Genomic DNA, 22544 nt, shown 5'->3' with positions numbered 1-22544 from the left:
TTTAGGAAGAAAAAAAGTCAGCATTTTCAAATAAAAAGCTGAAAACTGAGTGAAGAATCTGGAGAAGAAAGAATACATAGCAACTCTCTCACTGACAGGAAGATTAAGAAAGATATTGAGACAAAGATATGAGTGTCTTATTCTTTCTCAAAGCATGACCATGAATTCCCAGCAAAGCTGCTTAGCATCCTGCATTGGTAGCAGTATGGCACTTCAGATCAGCAAAGTGTTTTTATAAAGCTTTATTTACAAGGCCATTTAAAAATGCAACTTTGTTGTTCAGGTAAGGTCTAGGTGGCACAGTCTAAAAAACAAATCAGAAGATGGAAACTTAATTCTTTATGTCTTTACGTTCTAAAGCATATAACCTGAACAAGAATTAACTAGTACAGCACCTGGCAGTATTTACCTTGCTCAGAGGAGAAGGAGCCCCAGATCTACAAGAAGAAAAGGGAGTTTTGGGATAAGTACATATCTGTAAACTATGTTTCTGGTCACCACAACACATGCCAAAAGACCAAAAATAAAACATAACAACTGTCTTGATCTCTACAACTGCACACCCTCCCCTTTTTCAAACTTCTATGTGTCGCTTTAGAGAAGTAATGCAAATTGTTACTTCAAAGCATAAATTAATCTTTTTAGCTAATTAGTATCACAGAATTATTCTGCCTTTTAAATAAGCTCTACGGAATGGAGGAAAGGCAAAGATGCATGCAAATGTCTTGCTTTAGGGCATACAGAAGCCAGCAGGAAATAATTACTGGGGCAAAACACAGCCGTATTATAAAATCCTACAAGGGTAGCAAAGTAAGACCAATACAAAAGCAGTTATCTAATACTAGTCTTCTGAGAACATATAAACCAATTTCCTACCAGTCTACCATTCTTTTAAAGAAAGTCAGGATCACTTTAAAATAATATTTTAAAGTAGGGAAAAAATTAGTTGTGAAGTCCCAAGCTGAAGATTCTCCCACATGCAAGACAAATCACACCAATGTTAATCTATGCAGCCTTAATCGTAAGTTAGAACACGTCAGTGCATTTGTTTACTTTCATTATTATGGGGTATGAAAATACTGCTACTTATTTTTAAAGCTGCTTTGATCTAACAGATGAAAAATTACAATGACACTGATAATGAAAAGAGGAGTTGAAGTTAAAACTTGAACTAGTACTGAACTAGCATCCATCCTCTTAGGTTAAATCAATCGAATAAGTCCTAGGAGCTGTAGAACTGATTAGAAGATCTGGAATTAAGATAGAAACAACTACAAGTAACTTAGTAGCTATGTACAAAAGCAAGCAACAGTTTAGGTACAATTTAAAGAAGATAACAGTTTTCTAACAGTTCAAGACATCTTAAAAAACAAACAAGCATACCAAACAGAACCATAACCACATCTGCATGCAAGTGATATGTAAACATATATACTTACCCTTCACTAAATTGCAAGGGAAGCAACAGCAAAAGAGAAAACATAATTTTAGCTTAATCCTTCCTAGAGTTAGCCATGACAAGTATCTAGTAAGAAGATGCAAAGCCATTAGAAAACAAAACATTTTTGACAATAAAAGCCTTAGCAGTGGGGAAAAATAGTTCCTTCCAGGACTGCTCCATAGTTAATTTCACTTTGTTAGGAAAGTGTCCGCTTGTTCAGTGTCTCTCCCACACCCCAGTAAGATAAATAGTTGCTATTAAGATAATTTTGCAAGGGAAAGTAAAAGCATAGTCACCACAGCTTTTTTTCCAACTAAGTGACTAAAGGAGACTGGGGGAGGCAAACCTAAATATCATCTAGTCTCAATTTTTTAGTTTTGCCTTGCTACATTTCTCAAAATATATACCTACTTGTTGCCAGGTTTTTTTCCTTCCAGGGAGTTTAGGTGTTGCTCAAGGGTCTCCATAAGACTGCTAGGAGCCTTGAAAGCAAAGAAAAAGATAAACTTCTAAACACGTTACATTGACGTAACAGTACTAAAAACCTAGTACAAAAGTCCCTTAGGTCCACCATGTGCACACTCATGCTGTTACCTTATTTGCAACACTGAAAATAGTGGATTTCCATGCTAGAAGTATTCAAGCAAAGAGAGCTTTTGAAAGATGTGTTCAAATTCACAAAGAGAAAACATTTACCTCTACTAAACAGAGCCTGAATCTTACATCCAGGATGTGCTCATCATGCTTTGAGTCAGTTTTAGACATTGACAACAGCACAGGCATCCACAGAGTCAATTTTAATAGTAACAGGTTCTTTTTAGTTCTACTTTTAGCCAGATCTACAACATGTAATTTATGACCACAGGGTTGCATAATATTTGCATATCTAATCAGAACTAACTAAAAGTCTGTTCCAATGCCCATGAAAGCAGTTACCTTTGATTCAAGACCCTCAAAAATCACAATTCCACCTTTTACCCAAGTCTTCTCAAAACTATGCAGAAGTTACCAAGCTCAACAGGTAATGAAAATTTCAGAAAGATTACCATTTTAGATATTGACAAACATAAGCTTTTTCAAGCCTCTCTAATATTGGGTTTAATTTTAAGCAACCTTTTGTTGGAAATACCCCCAGGCATGCATTTGCTGTTACAATGGGAGTTAAGAAAAGTAGTCAAATGCAAACGACAGTGTACTTAGCTACTTCAGTATAAAAATAATGTCAGATAAGTAGAATCCTACAAGATCAACAAGCAAGGAGGAAACCCTTGAAAGATACAGTAGCATGTAATAGTAAGGTATTTCATCAGGGTTACCGTTTCATCATTGGTACAGTCTTTAAAAGGGGATTTCTCTTTATCAGTGTCTTTCAGATCAACCAGAATTCCTGACAGCAATACCTATGGTATTTTTCATAAATATTGTCTTTAATTTCAGTATATATGAATGCATCAAAAAAAGTTAGTTTGCCATGCTTGAAAACAGACTTTCCACTGCCCATATTTACATTACCCTAAAAACAGTTTTCTGGCTTGAGGATGCTTAGTACCTGCTAGTAGTAACACAGTTATGTGTACTTATAGCATCTGCATATTAATTTTAACATTAAACTGAGCAGTAAGGTAAAGTTTTCTGCATGTGTTAAGTGCTCAAAAAAATCCTTAACTGATGGCTTGAATTTAAATATGTCCCATGTACATACACAAAGCAGAAACATATTAACCATTACTACTATTACTACTATCAGAACCATGTTTATTCATTTTTAAATAGCATAACCACAAGAAAGATTTTGGCTAAAAACAAATGACTTTGTTCATCTTTTTCTTGCTGCTGAAGAATACTTAGCAACAAGTGTCTCCTTCACTGAAGAACAGATTCAGACTTCCATGTATTCAAAAAGGCTATAGCGTAAGAAACAAGTTGTGTCTAGGTAAGCATGTAAACGGAAAGCTATGTTTCAAAAATAAATAAATAAATAAATAATCCCACAATTATTTCCTCTAATGAACTGCAGCTCTACACAATTTAATTATCCTTCAAATACATTATTCACAGGTTTCTGAAAACGCAACAAGAAAACACGAAACTCATCTGGGAAGCAGAATTCACAGAAGCAGCTTTAGAAAATTTCTAACCAGATGCAACACTTTGGAAATTAAATATCATCTGGTATCCAATTTGTGACTCTGAACATTGCTTAATTTCTTCTAGATACTGCTTCTGTTAGATTAATCTATTGCTCTGCATCATGGGGGATATGGGTTCTCCACTTGCTATCTGGGGGAAGACTGATATGCTTTAAGATTTGCTAATAACTGTAAATGAGCCAATCTCCCTAGCTGCCAAGATGCTTTCTCAGCTTCCAAAACCTTGCAGCCAAACCAGAAAGTTCAAAGACGACAGCTATCAACTTCTATTTCAGTACTGTGACTGCTTGCTTGGATTTAAATAGATGCACACACATCAAATGTCAACACAGACAGCTTTTTGTGGAATAATACTGACTATTGCTTGTATTAGGAATTTAGGTATATCATTGATATTTTAGCTTTGTTACCTGAAATTATTATTACACATATTAGATGTTGAAATTCATTTTTATTTATTTCTCACTGAAATACACTGCCTAGATCTTGTTCACAATCTCTAGAGAATGTTGTGGATTAGCTTCAGCAAGTAAGTCCCAAACAGCAGCCTGTGGAAGAACAGTTATGCTGGACTATTTGAGATTTAGGTTTGCTATCAGATATCACATGTAGCAGTTGAGTAAATGTTTGACTAGATCATCTTAGAGGTCTTTTCCAAGAGAACCCATTAAGTACCAAGTTGGCTGAATGTCCTACTTCAGTTACTTCAGAACAGAGTATGGTATTCCATACACTACTACAATTCTGTTTCCTCAGCTGAAAACTGTGAGAAGAATTTATGGATTTCAGATGCTACAGGGCTATAAACATTAACAGTCTCCATCTTCATATCATGTCTGAGTTTCAGACTTATTATCTGGCTCTTCTAACCAAGAGAACCAACACTGATGCTGATTTATACCAGGTTTTCAAGAGACTTTACAAAACTTCATAGTCACAGGTTATTATCACTTAAGATTTACAACTGCTAAACTGCTTTGGGTTGCTCTTCTGTTCCTATTTTATTGGCATGGAAACTACCACAAGTCCAAAGTCTTCTGTATGAATCCTCTCCTCCAAGTAAATATCCTTTTCACATTAAACACAGAGCCAGGCACTCAAGCCTGTTTGCAAAGTATATTGTAAAATTGCCAGCACAATAGGTTTTAAGCAATAGCAGCACTGGTGAATTTCAATGTTCAAGTTTTATTACATACAGACACAATTCAGCAATCAAATCATGACTTCTGCATTTAAACTTAGAGTTTAATGTACCTAGACCAACACAGTAGTGCTATCACTGCTCTGAATTTCATCTCTGGTCCAAGATAGTGTCAGGATGAGATTATGAAGCAAGTCACAACACAATCTCTATGCTGTCTGTTGTCAAAGACTAAATTGCTCTACAGGCAGTGAGAGTCTGTTCTTTAGCAAGGAAAAAGCAGCACAGTTCACCCTCCAGCTGCAGGTTGGAAGCCATCATGAAAGACATTAATCTAGTTATATCGGTATTCGTAAAGAGATTCTGGCAGTTCTTGTCTTATTTACACATTGGGAGGGCTTTAAAATATTTTGTGGTGTGAATTTCTACAAACATTTAGACTCCTGGTATACTTATTAATTACTAAACATTTATTACACAGATCCAAAAAGACTACAAGAGAGGCTTGAGGCTTACCTGTGTAAGATCAGGGATATCACCTTTGTCAATTCCAACTTGCTGTGGATTTTTAAGAAAGGAGGTAAAATGTAAGCATATTGTTCCATGGCAGCAGGCATTAATTTTGACTACAACAGTGGCACGCTCATCAACCTACAATGTTTTTTGTCTTTAAAAAAAGACTACAAAGCTAGTATGTGCAGATGCCCACTTCTTTCCAGTAGCTATTCCATTACCTTCAACAACTTGCAGCAGTCTCTTTCTTCCGCCCTGCTAAAGTTCATACCCCCTACTGCAAATCAGGTAGGGCTTTCCAGACATGTATCCTTGTCTCAGAGGGCAGCATCGATGAACTGCCAAACATGTATTACTCAAAAGATACCTGACTATCCTAACAAAGTTTTCTTCTGAAATTCATCCAGTGAGAAGGTCCTAGAAGACACTGCTTACAAAATGTTAATGCTGTTTTTCTACCCTTCTCTCCTAGTATTTCAAAGCAAGATGAGGTGTCAGTCTGCAATCTTTTGTTAGTCATCCTGTTGTTTAAATATGGCTCTTCAAAGTGCCTGTTGGTTTAGCTTTTGCAAAAGAGCAAGCTTCACTGCAGCTACTAATACTGAAGTACAGGCAATGTAATCCCTGTCGTGTAAAGCTGACCTACAGGTGCTTGAAGTACTTCTCAAAGATCTGAAGTCTTCATGCCACCACTCTCTCCACAGTGACATCAGACATTACATGACACTCGGCAGTCTAGCAGGCTCCTTCATAAATAGTTAAACTACCAAAGAAACAAATATTTTATTCAACTCATTACTGCTGCCCTTTATAATGAAGCATGAAACAAGGAAAGTGTGCATCTTGTGCCAAGGAGCCAACTACCACAAATGAGAACCCAGCAAAAGAATTAACTAACCATGTAATATTTGTATTATCCACAGAAGAGAATGATAACTAGAATGAAAATCAGGAACTTTTCACTTTGCAGTAACTTATAGTTGTCTGCAAAGGCTTAACAAGGAGACATAAATTTTTTATTCTTATTCTTATGTTCAACCCTGCCCTAGAAACATAGATTATGCACTTCCATGAAATACTGCTGTGGTTGCAGTCATGTCATCCATTACATTACCAGGAAAGTTGAGGCTGGCTGCACAGTAGAGACATATGGAAAGCCTACACAGGGCTTACCAGTTCAAGAAGAGCTGAATAAGCAGATCCAATAATTTCTATACTGCCTCACATTTATGTACAGTGAGTCAGTTGCTTAACAAGTACAATTAATATTTTATATTGATGCTAAAATATTCACGAAATACTAAAGTGCCAGACTCCAGAAGACTGGAAGTCACTTACCTCTGCAACTTTAAGAAACTCTGATACTCTGGTCATTCGAGTAAGAAATCGTTTGTAGATTTCAAGAGCATCTTTACATTGTCCCTTTTTCATTTCAAAAAATTTCTCTAGAGAAATAATTTGGCAAATTTCAGTTAAGGTATCTTACATTAGGTCTGTATTCATCAGCAACTCTAGTTTTCAGGAAAACCATATTTCAAGAATATTGCACTCCATTAACATTTCTCTACCTGGACACCGATCTAGTGGTGTTCCTAGTCCTTAGTAGAACTCAGAAGTTGGACCTGCTGGGAAGCCTAAGAATTATATAGACTGAAAAACTGCACCTCAAGCAGCCACAACATTGTGTGAGATGTAAACCAGGTTTTTAAAGACAAATAATGAACATAAAAAGTAGCTACCAACCTTAAAATTAAAAGTATTTAAAGATACTTAAACATATATTAATATATTTCCTCTCCCAAGCTGTCTTCATTCTACCATAGAACAGTACATTTTCCCACTTAAGTAATTCCTTTAAGTTGGTTAGTGTCTGTTAACAAGCACAACTGCCACATATTTCAACCTGAACTCACACTTCAAGTAGCAGTAGACACTGAAATTTCAATTCAATCGTTATGCCCAACACATTTGTATCTGCTCCATCAGCTTTCCATGCCTATAGTTTCAATCAAAATACCTGGGACTTACTTTTATGAAGTATCATTATGAAATAACATTACAACAAGGATACAAGACCAGCATTTGAGCTTCATCTGTTTGCTTTTTCAGTCTTTGCAACTTCTCATTTTCCTCCTTTTCTAGTTTCAGCCAGACTTTTAGGACAGTCATGATGGCCAAGTATGAGCCAAGTAGGAGTTTCTATCTTTATAGACCAGCTGAAGTGCTCAAAGGTTTTAGTAGTTGAACCTTATTTTCTACAAGGTCAGTTCTATTTTCTGTAGTATAAGGCAGCTCATGGTTTGGGGATTCATAACAAAGCCACCTGCGGAGATTGCTTAAGGTGTGTTATGTTACTGATCACACCTAGTTTTCTGAGCTTCAGAACATGCTTGCAGCCTTGCACAAACATTGCAGGTTGGCTGTAAGGAAGTTTCTGGGATAAGACCCAGCTTTGGCCATCAGAATCTTATTCAGGAACATATTACTTCATATAAGGCATATAGCATATTTACATAGCATATTTAACAGAAAGATGAATCTGGACATTTTTAAAGAAATCAAACAGCAAAAGCTGCTTTGCTAAACTTGTTGGACATATTACGCAGGTTCACACAGCACTGTATGTTTCTTTAAGCATAGTGCTTAGTGATCAGTATCTTTAAACCATAAAATTTTAAGAACATATGGAAATCCAGCCTCAGATGAACACTAATGTATGAGGTTAAGGCTTAAAGTCTTGTCTCACTTCTCACTTCAGAATAGAACAGTCAAAAACAATGTATTGTCCATACGAAAGTTACACATACACACACCACAAAGAAGAAAAAAAAAAAAAAAAGGAAAAAAGTGAAGCAGATTTAAAACTCCTTTTTCACTTGCTTGTGGTATGTAAAATATAGACACTGGTTTACTTACCTAATAAGTTAATAACCCCATCATTGTAGCAAGCAAAAAGTTTGATAAGATCTTTAAACAGAAGCATGAATGCAGCATTTATGACACCATTTGTCAGTTCATTTGGATGAACCTACAAATAAAATACCAATTAGTTACAACAAATTTATCGAATGCAATCAGCAGTTTTACTTTATACCAGCTATAGGGTGCTGTTATTGATGGAATCAAGTACTGAATACAAATTTTCACACACACACACACACAATAAACAAAGTCTTTTGCTGTTTCAGTTAGGAGATGACAGTTTGCTTTTTTATTTCCGACTACTCCAGAACAAACCACTACAGCAGAAGAGTATCCCCAACAACAGTAAATGTCTTAGTCTTGACTTCTTCACAAAGAGGTGGAAAGCAAGGACACTTAACAAAGCTTTAATAAAGCTGGACAAAAGGAGTGAGTTCATAGTATTGTTTAAAAAAAGCCTCAGTGGTCTAGTAGGTAATACTGTTAGGTTAATGAAGTGAAGACTCTTCCAGTTCTCAGGTTAACTTGGGCAGAATATTGCTTGTTTATTAAAAGATCTCTTTTGTTAAAAAGAAGGAAAAGTAGAGGGAAAAAAAGGCTTCCAAGACAATTATCACAATTCCTAAGTCATTTAAGTAACAAAAACACATTAGTTAAACCATGTACTACTAAGGCTTTCCTCTGAAAGCTGTAGTGGGCTCTGTCTTCCATCTAGGAATGAGTCCTTCCACCCATCAAGAACAGAAAAAATTCAAGATTGATTCTTCAAAGATGTCTTTGCAATATTACTCTGTACTTCCAACTGATCCAAATAATTTTTATCCTTAAAGCAGATAAATAATACCACCAACATTAATAACATTGTAGATAAATTGAAGACACATTGCTATGAATAGACTAGATTAAAGTTTAGTCAATTCACATAGAGCTGAAAACGAGGTGAAAGTTTTAAGGAAGCAAAACAATACTTGAGGAGTTTAAAGAGCCTCCCCTTAAAAAGAAGCTGGTTACCAAAAGACAGAAAAAAAAAGATTCTTTAATCTCATTTTGTTCCACTTTTTCCTCTCACTGATGGAAAACATGCATCACTCCATGCTCTGAGTCAACCTTCCTCAACAGCCCTCACTTCCCATTCTGTTACCCTACAAGAAAATCCACATTTGCGCATTTTATACATATAGAAATGTTCCATCTTTTACCACACTGTACCTCAGTGAGACACCAAAAAGTGAACTTTTTTCCAAATAATGGGAAGATCTGTAAAGTTTTACCTATAAGGTGAAATATGTTATTTACAGTGCAGCATTTTAAATCACTGCTTAGTGTTAATGCTGGGTCAGCTTCAATACATACATCAAATTCAAGTAGTGCATCAATTTGTTCCTGTAGTATTGGCATACTCTTCAGTAGCTTTTCAGGAGCCATTGTCCTCATTACCCCATCAGCTCTGCAAGAGGGAATACAGATCAGAAGCCATGGCATTCTTTCTCTCTCTCCCTCCAAACTGATTTACTATCTAAATTTAAGCTTAACCCATTTCAAATAGTTGGAGCACTGCCTGATTCTCCTGCCTCCCTCAATATCACAAGAGCTGGCATGGAAAGCACTTCATCCAGCCACCACCCCTGAGAGCAGGTGAAGAGTTTTTATGTCAGTGATGAATGTGAGAGATTGATCTTTTTGTGGAAAGAAGACACAGAGTTTGAATAACTTGACAAGAAATATTATTGCAGAAGGGCTTAGAGTCTTTGTACATTAACTTTGTTATGAACAACTAATGACAACTCATTGCTGAGAGTGTTTTTTAATGACATGTCTATGGTCACTGAAGACAAAAATAAATAAATAAAAGACAACTCTATAGATAGTGGGTGGTTTCCTTTTTTTTCCATAAAGTGCCACAATATATGCATGTCAATAACTTAAATCAGGGCAGCCTTTGCTAAGAGCTTTTTACCATATGACACTTTCCTTTCTGTTCTTGGGTACTAATTAATTCCATTATTTCTTCATAATGCTATCACTGACTTTGAACTGCCTTAACAGTCCTGACCTTTATTCCAATGGGATCATCTAGTAGTTATGGACATGTAGCATTTCTTATTTGCAGCCCACAGTAGTTTTCATGCATAACCATTTTTCTCTCTGAATATCACAAACCCACTCAACAGCCATTGACCCATTCTGGCCACTGACAGGTATGGTATCTCCTATTCAGGCAGGCATACCACCGTTTACACTTATTTTATGCTATACTCTTAGGCACTTTATTTTGAGAACCAGAAATAATGTGTACAGAAGGGCTTTGCAGCAACACATAACAAGGCAGAAATCGAAGGAAGCCCAGCAACCCAAACTTACATTTATGTAACTTGAAGTGTTTGAAGGCACCATGTGACAAAGGGAACTTAAGATGTAGGACAACTGTGCTCTGCTGGATCAAAGCCTTCCTGGAATATCAATCCATCTAGCTACTAACTTTATGTCAAAAACTTATAAGTGATTCATATTCCAGACGGATTCAAAGGATTACTCTGATTCCTGTTACTGGAATAGCATCCAGCTACACTACAAAGCTGTTACAGTAGGCCATACACTGTCTAGCAGTTTGAGATAGCCGGAGATGAAAACCTAGAATTGATGTCTGTGTTAGCAGAATCCAAAGCAGAATACAATGCTGCAGAATACACCAAAACTGTCATATGTAACTCATCATCAGAAAGGACAACTTTAGCATGCAGTCACTATATAGCAACTATACCTTCAGTGGGTGTTAAGCCACTTACAGCATAGTTAATGCTTCAACAGATAATCAGTTGAAGTCAGTATAGTTATACTATCGTTATAGTACAGTCGATACTACAGTATAGTTAATGCTTCAAGAGATAATCTAGTGCTATGGAAGACCCAGTTAAGAGACCAAAAAATGTTCTGAGAAATACCAAGATGCTATTATGAGCACAGTTAAAATTTATTATTTTTTTTAAACACAACACTTGTGGCAAACAAAAACACAAGTTTACAGCTTTGTTCTGTTCAGTTTATAACTGTTTGCTAAGTTGCCTCCTAAGAACTTCAGGTGTTCACTTGATTTTCCCTCATAATTTGACATCTTTCTTATGGAAAGTGTCTGGAGTAATGAAACATCCTAAATATAGATTAAGAGCATTTCCTTCCACAAATTCTAAAACACAGCTTCCTTGCAGCACAATTCATTAAGAGTCAGATTTAATACCTAGAACTAAAAGCTCCCAGTTCTTCAAGGTACCTTAAATTAGTCTTCAATATTTGGCTTAGTACCCACAGTCTTTCTTCTTCATCTTGTGTAATTTTAACCAATTATAAATACCTAAGAAATCCAACTGTTTTGGTGTTTCATTGTGGCTAATAAAAGAATTGTCATTAAGAAAATAAAATTAAGAATAATGCCATAAATAGTTTTTTATGGGTCTGGCAACCCAATCAGTCTACATCTCTAAACTTTGCTTACCCTTTCTTCACTCTTGCAAAATCAAATGCCATTTGTCTGTAGGAAAATGCTTTTTCATTCAAGTATCTGCTATATCGCCTTATAAAGGTGGACATGTCATAACCTGAAAAAAACAAAAACAAAACAAAACAAAAAAAACAGGTACATGTTTTACATTTAATTTATATGCTTGTTTGGAGGTTCTTTAGTAAACAGTAACATACAGTCAGCATACCCTACAATATATAACTCCACAAACACATACTTCTGGCATCAGAAGACATCTTACTGCCTCTGAAAAAAATACGGTAGTGCAGTAGATTGAATCAATCTACTACTGCTCTTTACTACCAATAGTTGTATCCAATGCACCAATGGCAGGATTCCTGTGGAAACCTACTAGTGGCTCCTACAGAGTTACATGGTAACGTGGATTGATGGTGAAATTAGTTACCCCTCTCTGTAAACATGAAAAATGCCAATTTAAAAGAAAGATTATACTTAACTGGTATATGGCTTCTATGATTGATTTCAAATTACAACTGCCATTTTCCTACATACATCAGTCCCGCAAGTTCTTACATGGACCCTCAAAATTCCCCCAACTAGATTTACTAGAAGAAAGAAATTATGTCAGCATTCACAGATATTGGTGAAGTTGTTACACCAGAGATATTCAAGGCACATGATATTGGGCAAGCAGCCTCAAACTTCAATAGTCTTTAAGTCTATAAAATTTCTGAACAGTTAGAATTACACTCTGTTTTTTTCATTCAGTGCTTCTTCTTCTAAGTTACTGAAATGTATGCAGAATGCAACTGATTATCCTCTTTGTTATGGGTCCTTTTTTGCTACCTTCCTTAAAATCCACATCCCTCAACTTAGTCATCAACTGTATTTTTACATAATGTCTCTCTATGCTAAGCATCTCTGCCAACTCAGGCTTATTACTACCATCTTCTGATGATTCATTATCTATGACACCAGTCTGTTATCTACAAAACTAATGTAAGTTTAGAGAGATCAGCAAAGTACACAAAAGCATGCATGGAACAGAATTCACATTTGCCAAATACCATTATTGTTGAACATGCAAATCATGTTTTGCTTGGAGAAACAGAGGTTTAATATTATGGGGGATTTCTTCCTGCTCTATGTAACTATTTCTAAAAGACACTTAAGTCTTTTTGGTTTCACATGCCTCCAACAAGAGATGAAGTAACATGGCATTACTTTATTTTGCCCACTATTGTAGCATTGTACGAATATCCACCAACACCTGCTGCATTACAAATTTTCTCTCTTTTCTAGTAGAGCTGCCATAAAACAAGCTTTTCCTCCTTCAAATCAAGGAACAAGAAGATTTCACTAATACACCTTTCATTTTGCAGGAACTGAGAAACATTGTTGTGAAAGTATCCAGGAGTTCCCATTTCACTTGAGATCCTGTATTAAGTAGTTATAAAAATGTGCTACTGAATCATTTTTATATTATTAACTTCTTATGAATGGAGAAGCAAATTAACAATAGTATCTTATTTAGGATCTTACTAAGGTAATAGGCATGAGCAGGCTTACCATGAGATCCACTTTTGTCCAGAAAATTGCTGAGGTTGAACAATGTGTTTCTAGATGCCAGATACTGAATGAATCTCTGCAACACAAAGTTATTTCTTATCACAGGCTATATCTGAAGATTTTGTACCTCCTAGCAAGAAGACTACTTGTCTAGCTCCAGTATACACACATGAAAACCCAGATTTTTTTCACAGCCTACTATACTTTCCTCAAAACCTTTTTCATCCATTCAGATTAATTACTTTTAGCCTAAATCTCTTCTAAATATCTTAATGCATACATAAAAACAAATTCCGTACAAAATATTGATCAGAAGGAAGGAGCAGTAAGAACAGCTAATTCTCAGAGAGATTTGAGAAAGCATAAGATTTATTTGCTTGCAAAGCAGCATATCCAGGTGAGTCCCAGACTTATTGATCCGCCAGGCTTAGGCCCTCAGCTTGGCAGAAACCGATTTTAATAACTAGTAGGCCCCACAATGAATACCAGGACTAACAGATTGAAATATCATGGAAAACAAATCAGAGTGTTGGCCCAAAGTTGGAACATAAAAACAGGATGGGAGGAAAAAGCTTACGCTGCAGCATCAGAGAAGTTCATTGCAACAAATATTTTATATATTGCTAGGGAGGAAATGTTTTACGTTCATACTAAAGCACTGTGGTGGTATCATCAAACAACGATTTTGATTCTCTAGCTTAATGTCTTCAAAGCCACAAAAGGCCATTAATATAACCAGTCACCATGCACATTCAATGCACAGAGTGAGATGGGCCATCAAGGATGCTAAAACTCTCAGAGCTTCTCTTTAGATTTTGTTCATCACTGACAGAAGTCTCAGGTACTCTTTAATCCTGCATCACCCTTTCTTCAGATAGTCCACAAATTCTGTGACCATGTTGAAAGAGGCTGCTGCTTGCTATTAACAGTATATGTAATATAAAAAAAGATACAGATAATCAGCGGCTGCTAAAAGTAAGTTTGGAAGTTTGTTTCCCATAAATAATAATTCTTGCTCTTTTTTTTTTTTTTTTTTCTCTCAGGTCCTTACTGGTTCAGAGAGATGCCTTTGCACTACAAACATTTTCAGCTTTATGCTTACCTCATTGCCATGAACCATTAGATGGTGTGTGGTAACTAAGGCTTTGAATACAACCACCCAGCTACTATTTGTTGCTCGCTCAAAAAGCGTATCAGCCATCTGAGGAATATTCACATTTGTTTCATTAGTTGCTTGGATCAAGTCTGTAGGAGAGACAAAAGGAAGGTTTTAGGTGCTACAAATATGACAAAAAAGTTTGCAGCATGCCCAGCATCTCAGCCTATAAGGCTACACGTCATAGTTGTGATGAATAGCAAGTTCAGCACTTAAGCTCTACATTTAAAATATATATTATATACATCTTTGAGGTTATAGCAGTACATGCTGACAAAAACACCGATCTCTCCTATCCAAAAATACTAGCTTTCCAATAATTCTTTCCTGAGATATGCCCTAACCCTTCTCCATCTTCAGCCCCGATGACTGTAGAGTACGCGATGCCATGTGACTACTGCTTGCAGGTTTTCAAGTTAATTGTGACAGTTCATTGTCTCTGGATTAGATTAATAAGTATTATCAAATTCTTCACTTACAGACAGTAGAGCAAGCTCACTAAACCCAGACACATTAGGAAAAAGATGTATCACCAGAAACTGAAACTCTAGCCATCTCAGAGTTTAGAGTTTCATCAACATGCTACAGCACACCTCCTAGGGTCTTTACAGAACTAGACAGCAGAAGAGTGCATTCAGGCGTGCATTAATACCTCTTCAACTTTAGGAAAGGATGGAAAGATAGACATTAGCTTCTACTGAAGCATGAATCCTGAAATTAAGATAAATATTTTATCAATAGTAGTAGAGCCACTAGCATCTCTATCCCACCTCTACTGAAAGGACCTTTAATTTACTACACCTATTACATACAGATACTTGCTAGGTATCTGGCAATGACTTCCTACAAACTATTACCTAGATTTTGTGATGAAGTTGGAAACTGCATACCACAACTGCATGACTAAAACCTCTGTGATACCATACACAGCCCTGACTTCATGCAACACAAACGGCACAAAACAAAGACCTAATTGTAGAGCTGAAACTTAACCTTTGAAGACCTAAGTAAAAGAAGTTAAAAATTAAAAAGTTCAACTCCTAGACTAATCTGTATCTCTGTTACTAATGAAAATGGTTGTCTTTTGCTTTTCCTGAGTAACCATTGTTAATAATCTCCCACATATTTCCCCCTCCCCTGCCCCTGACTAGAAATGTTCATTTCACTATTCAAGTAATTCAGTAACAACAGATACTCTAAAGGTAGGCGTGCTATTCTGCGACTGATCCTTGTACACCTAAACTATGTGCACTTGATGCAAACACTATAGTAGTTCAGTTCACCAGGTCAGCAGGGTTTCCACTTGCTTTCCCTCCCGAGCACAACCTTATATAACAGAGGACATTAATGCTGCTAAGAGCAGAACGCCAAGGTTCAGGCTGCTGTGAAACTACCAAAACTGCTTCTGCAGGGCAACAAAAGTCCAGAGGACACTTCAGCCAACAGACTGAGTTGTGTCAGCTATTGAGAACCACCTTTTGTGATCCAATACCCGCTCTGCAGTACTAGAAACATTCAGAAGTTTAGTAACTCTTCTTGAAGCTTTGGCAAATGTTTTTTTTTTTTAACTTCTGTTAAACAGACTCCTTTAGATAGTAGAAACTTACAGCTCAGTCAGAAGCCTAGGAAAACCATAGTACTTGTGTTTAAAATTGTCTTTTTGAATGGGCATAAAAGTTGCAAGTTGTCTTCAGTTTCCTGTCAGTGGAGTGACCTGTTCAGAGCTACAGAGAAACCAAGTTTAATTTTTAAGTGTTTCCTTTTTTTTTTTTTTGATTTTTTTTTTTGATGTTTTGTTTGTTTGGAACACCTTCTGAAATGCGCTGTTAACTTCTGTAGTCTCAGCATTACTACCCTTGAAAGAAGCAGTTCTGCAGACTAAGTATTGCAGTAGTAAAGTCATACCATTGAATGACAGCAATTCAAGCTCACAGAGCTCTAACAATTCTCCTTGATCTTGCTGTAAAAACAGGCAAATCTTTTATTTTGCAATGCTGATTAATGAATTATAGAAGATTTCCATCAGTAAATGCCTTGATATAAGCCAAAAGCAGCTTGCTAGCTCTTTACCACAATCAGAGGTTTTGCTTCAGAAAATAGCTTTTGCCCTTAGTGTAAGGGAAAAATGCATCAAATTTGCAAGCTGTCAGTCTTAAGTTGCAGTACATAGCTCACTACAGAAAAGAGGTGGTATAAGTTGTGTATTCTGTCTGTGGGTGTTAGATAATGAAACCTAAGAGGAGTCCACCCACAGTAATGCTGGCATGGCAGGCTGGAAAGCACGATTCATATACACTGCTGCAGCACTGCTTATAAAAGCACTCAGTCATTTCTGATCCACTCTGAATCGCTGGAGGGTACGGCATCTGAGTCTGCAGCTCAAAATGTTTTAGGACATGAGTAATTATAGTATGCTGAGGAGGGAGGTATGATTAAATTTAAGTGTACTACTTTCAGTGAGCAAACCAAAAAAGAAATAAACCACACATGAAGATTTTACTTGTCATCTAAAGTGTGTGTGGGGGGGAATAAATAAATGAGTAAGTTAGCTAGTTAATTCTGTTCAGTCACCATGCAGAGTTAAGGAATTCAAGTTTCTGAGTTTTCTTTCTACAACACTGCAAAGCTTTTCTTAATTAGCAATTGTCAGTATCCGGAGCTACTGACAAGCATAGCTAAACTTAATGAATTCTGAGCAGAGTTTTTGTGGTGGCTAAATGGAATTTTAAGATAAGGGTCAGCAAAATTTATTTGTTTTCAATGTGACAATGAAGAATAGATATGAGGAAAAAGGAAAAGAAAAAAATCTAGAAACTACATCATTTTCATTAGATATGCTTATTCAGACATTTACTGTCAGCACACAATCTTAGTTTTCAAAAGTGGAAATGAATTCAGAGTCTTCTAAGCACGTCACAGGTGGCCTTGTTAATATGAAAGAGGTAATAATAAAAATTAGTGGATGAAGGACAGCCCATTGGCAGCCCTATTAAACAGTCTCGCAAAGTTGGTTCTGGTTGGGATACACAGGAATAGGATGAACTACAATTAAAGGAGACTTCCTCATGAACTTTCTAATACCACAAATATCCATATCAAGAACACTGACAGCTAATAACTAAACCCAGAAACTGAGTTTGGATACAAGTTACAGACAGAGTAAGAGTCTGGGAATTCTACAGCAATAGCAGCAAGTGCTTCCAGTGCTACTTTCAAACAAGTGTAGTTGTTGGAAAGTAAAGACCTATACCCTTCCCTTGAATTAATTTGTTTACTGCAGGAATATGTTTTGCAAAATTTTTGGTACAAATTGCCAAATTGTGGCACATGACTTCTGCTTCTTCTTTTCACATCTTGCTATTTTGAACACTCAGTCTAAAGATCCTTGTTTAAATTATATGTATAATTTAGACTTTCAGATGAAAAACTGATGTGTAACAGAAAGAAAAAAAAAAAAAAAAGGATGTCAATTCTTTGACATTAAATTAAATCTAAACACCAGCCTTTAAACTCCCTGATTAGCCAACTTTTTAACCCAGTCTTGAGATATCTGCAATTTAATCAGGGAAGAGAAGCAAGGCTAGAGTGTGATCAACACCTTCATTAATAACACGACAAGTCTTCCAACTTGAGGAAGATAGGGAGAGTTCACTGACAAAGATGGAAGTTAAGACAAGTTAGTTCCTCATGACCTGTGAATGATGTGACTAATTTTGGTGTTTGTCTGGGAGAAAAAAAAAAAAAAAAGAGAGAGAGAGAGAGAGAGAGAGAGAGAGAAAATAACAAAAAGACTCACTGTATTCAGAATTTCAGACTTCAATCTCATTAAAGACAGCTTCCTGATTTTAATGCCTTTGTTTTGTTTTGTTGTTGTTTTTGGAATGACAGAGAATCTACAACACCTTAAAAAACCTTCCTCATTCCTTTACATTTTCAAATTGCATTCCTAATCTCCAATTTTAATTTTATTTTTTTCTTTTTAACTTTCAATAATAGACAGACTTGGGATTTCCCAGTTCTAAGTAAATTATTCAGAATTTACATTCCAGTATATAGTGAAACAGAACTGTAGCACAAGAACACTGTTCAGGGGGATGTTGGTGCCAGGATAGCAAGAGCTACCAATTCCAGGTTGAATGAACATGCAAGCTTCCTCTACATCTGAGCTGTGTCGCACATTCGGTTCCTAAATTTTGTTGAATCTCTCTGACAGTAACCCTACCCCTCTCCCCTTCAACCTTTCTTACCATTCCATTGAACACCACAATAGATTTCCCAAGTGATTCTTTTTTTTTTTTCTTATAAGATTTTAAACACATTGAGTATACAGAAAAGGAAATGAAGGATTGCTCAAAATCGGGGCTAGTCAACAATGGAAAGAAGTGGCTTAAAGAAAGAGTTTAAAACCCTCAACATAAACGCTAAGTGGCCAAGTAACTGTAGAAGTACTCCCTTGCAAGACATTAAACCGTATCAGGAAGCTACTACACTGTTGTGTTAGCCAATGCAAGAGCTGAACTTCCAGGTCTACAGAAGGCTGGCCACAAAACAGCACCAAAAGCAGAACAAATTTATTGGCTTCTTTTTCTCCAGAAACTGCTCATGAGAACTTGAAATGATTTTAATATAGTTAGCTCCAACTATCAAGCAATCCCAAAAATGAGAGTCAGAAAGTTATCTCTGGACATAGAGTTTAGCATCTACTACTCTTTTCAGCCCCAGCTTGCCCTATCTCCAAACATACATCATAATATGGCCCTATGAAGAACTGCAAATCATGCTATTTCCTCCTTCCTCTCCAGAAGTATGCCTCAAAAGTTAAGCGCATCTCACCTTCAACCCAGCATACCTACCCATTATTGAAGTCCATCAGCTTCCAGAGATTGTCTACACTCTTTCATGCCTATGCCAACTCTATATACCTCAATCTTCCACAAAGAATGTGTTCTCCAGATATTATAAAGACTTTCCCTGTAATGCAGCTATAGTCCATATGACTACAAATATCTCAGGAGGCTACTACCTCCTCTCTCCAGCCTTACCTCACAGACCTCCTTTCCTAGCATGCTAACAGCCAAATTCATCCTTTGCCAAGATAACTGTTATCCAAATTCTTTCTCTCTGCCTCCTCATAGGCATACTCATACTACTCATAGTATTAAGAGTTTAGCACAAGAGAAACAGTTTTGTCTTCCCTATTTATCATATGAAGAGTCTGCAGAGAGACAGAGTAGATGACAGAGCACCAGAAAACTTCCTTCAGAGCTTCCTCCAATTATTTCTCAAATTAAGAGTTTAATTAGCCTTATAATCATCTTCTTATCCTACTATTCCTTTTCCAATACAGAAGAGCACCACTTTCTATATCATAAATACTTGATTTTGAAAACAAGGCTGAAAAATCTATTGCCTGTATACATTGCTGCATCTTATTCTAAGGCACTTTCATACAGTCTTCACCTTTCCTTCCCCATCATAACAAGGCTGTAAGTTATATGGGAAAAATCCACCCTAACTCATTAACAGCATTAAATCAGCTACATTGTACTTTTGTCCCTTTCAATTCTCAATGATATACATAGGGCTTTTCCTCCTGAGAGGTTCAGGTGCAACTCTCTTGAAAAGCGGAATTAAAAGCCAAATGTCAGGTAATTTTCTACCAGATCTGAAAGGGTGTAACCCTAAGTTGCTTAGCTACCTTAAGTACTAAAAATGGGGAAAAGGTGTGATAAAACTCTGTTAAAAATTCTTGCAATAATCAACCTAATGTTCCATGAATTACAAATACTTCCTGTTTAAAAGAAAAATTTCCCAAACTTATAGCATCACTGACAGCAGAAGAATGTTTCACCTTTAATATTTATATTTGAATTCCCTCCTTGAAATTAGTGCAACTGAAAGATGACATTCCAACCAGACCACACCGCAACAGCCTTGTCAAGTGACTTCACAGTGCGAATAGCCTTAATGATTAAGAACAGAATCTTTTCCCCTGTCCAAAGAAGTAAAAAGTTTACACTTGAACCTCCCTTGTACAGAATTCACTTACTTTGAATACCAAAGAATTTGTCTCAGGCAAGAATGCGGATTCAGCAAAGAAAGGGAAAGAGGAGAAATCTCTGCTTTTATGTTCCCTTCCTGCCTTCCAGAATTTCCATTTCAGTGCTTCCCTTCACACAAATCCTGTCCACAACTATTTCAACAGATACGTGTCTTTAGTAGAAAAATACAAGTAACAAGCAATTTTCCTTGCGTCAACAAGAAATACCAAGTTATTCTGGAGCTGAAAGTACCACTGCTCTGTTTTACTGATTTACTACAAATAGCAGCTGAGCAACATAACGCCTTTGGATTTCTTGGACATCTCTTGGACATGTCTTGGACAACTCTCAACAGCTTAAGATATACAAAAATGCCACTTGTATTTGGTCGACACCAAGTGATAAGGTTAGTTCATAAAAGCAATTGCTTTGGAGAAATGCCATTCCCCATCTTATCTTAATACAGCATCTTAGAGGAGGAAAAAAAAAATGAACAAAAACAAACAAACAAACAAAAAACACTACTACTATTAGAAGTAGAAAGCCTTGTGTTAACCATTTTTTGCTAAGTAACTTTTTTGCATTAAAAAAATAACTTTTGTCCGTCATGGCAAGTCTCATACCTCATTCTACAAGCCAGCTCCTTCATCAGTTCAAGCCTAGAAGCCTTAATCAAAACACACATTCATTTACAACAGTCACAACCACAACACACATTCACAACCACAGCCCCATTGGTCTCTGTACTGCCCTGTACAAAATCCTCGGTCTTGTTGCATACACAAAAACAAGTTTAATGGGGATATATTTTTGCAAGATTATTTCTTAGAAGTATAGAAGCTAATAAGGCCCAGTACCGTTACTGCTGCAACTGAATACCAGAATTCCAGCTGTGAATATCCTTCCATGAGGGTGAACAACACCTTACATTACCTGTTGGCTATATCAATTCGTAACTCTTATTATTTGTCTGTTTACTGAACTATCAATAACCACCAGCTGCAGCTTTTATCCAGAACAGCACAGCTACACTGGAAAAGGAAGGATTCTGTGTTTGCCACAGCGGTATGGGGTCATTTACTGTAATCTCTGCCCTAGAGCATTTTCTAATTAGCCTTTACATGTTGTGCCGATCGTATACTCCAACCATATCTGGCAGGAAAGTGGTAATCAATGGAGGCATGGTGCACAAGCTATTTGAGTTACCATGCTGCCATCATTTTTATTCTGAGAAGAATAAACTCTGTTTAGTGCTTTCCACCCCCAAGAAGATCTACTTTCCTGAGAAAAACATTTCAATTTAATAAACGTCCAGAAGCAAAATTTTCACTAGCCTATCAACCCTGCCCAGAACAGCAGTTTGTAATTCACTGCAAGTCTGAATTAGACTGAAAATATATTGGAAGCAGCCTGATGTTTTAGCTCCATTGCTTAGCTGTTGCACACTGAATATACTGAAAAAAATGAGGGTGGGGATGAGAATGTGCAAGCAACTTCAGTGGTATGTTAATTAGCTACTGCCTGCCTGATAGAAAGAGGTCAGCTGAGTAGGCAGCCCCAGTGGCTGACAGATCTAACTTCCAATAGACAAATAGGGTGCCACACTTTTGCAGCTGCTTCAGCAGGATTCTTTTAAGAGTCCAGATATTTTGTCAGTGGACGTCACATGATATAACTTTCAGTATAGACAGCCTGAAAAATAACCCAAAATGACCAATGTGTCTGTGCACCATTGAGCTGTCAAGCACCACATTCTGAGAATGGGCTGAAATTCTTAATTGTGAATGAAATGTGCACAGCTATGTAGACGGTCCCACTGAAAAAAATGTATACATCTACATGAAAAGAATATCAAGTGTAATGCAAACTTGTCCATGTAGTCAGTGCAAGAGTATGACTTTATATTCTCCTTGAGGTGTACTGAAGCATAGTCACATTAGCAAATACTTTATAACATGGATGTAAACATTTCGATCCATTTTGTCCCTTATCTGTAAGGCAACTAATAAACAGACAGTAAGAGTTCCTAAAAGCAGAAGGCTGCCTCAGATGTGAATGCTGCACCTTAAAACAGGTTTTACAAAGCTGACTGACATCCTTCGGGGTTAGAAGGAGCACCTTCTCTGTGCTAAA

General features: G+C 36.7%; 1 protein-coding gene across 9 annotated transcripts in view; it reads right to left on the bottom strand.

The window, feature by feature from the left end:
• The window catches only part of SNAP91 (synaptosome associated protein 91), a 70485-nt gene that overhangs the window by 34469 nt on the left and 13472 nt on the right, over nucleotides 1-22544 (bottom strand). For all 9 annotated transcript variants that reach the window (XM_072036234.1, XM_038177208.2, XM_038177200.2 and 6 more), the window contains exons 3-11: nucleotides 14317-14459; nucleotides 13215-13290; nucleotides 11658-11760; nucleotides 9521-9614; nucleotides 8162-8273; nucleotides 6584-6690; nucleotides 5249-5290; nucleotides 1853-1923; nucleotides 410-437 (exon numbers count right to left, since the gene is read on the bottom strand). In XM_072036234.1, coding sequence (XP_071892335.1) covers nucleotides 410-437; nucleotides 1853-1923; nucleotides 5249-5290; nucleotides 6584-6690; nucleotides 8162-8273; nucleotides 9521-9614; nucleotides 11658-11760; nucleotides 13215-13290; nucleotides 14317-14459 — 776 coding nt within the window. The remainder of the gene's footprint in view (nucleotides 1-409; nucleotides 438-1852; nucleotides 1924-5248; nucleotides 5291-6583; nucleotides 6691-8161; nucleotides 8274-9520; nucleotides 9615-11657; nucleotides 11761-13214; nucleotides 13291-14316; nucleotides 14460-22544) is intronic.

Source organism: Anas platyrhynchos, chromosome 3 (genome assembly GCF_047663525.1).
Source record: "Anas platyrhynchos isolate ZD024472 breed Pekin duck chromosome 3, IASCAAS_PekinDuck_T2T, whole genome shotgun sequence".
NCBI lineage: Eukaryota > Metazoa > Chordata > Aves > Anseriformes > Anatidae > Anas > Anas platyrhynchos.
This window is presented reverse-complemented; position numbering and strand designations above follow the sequence as displayed.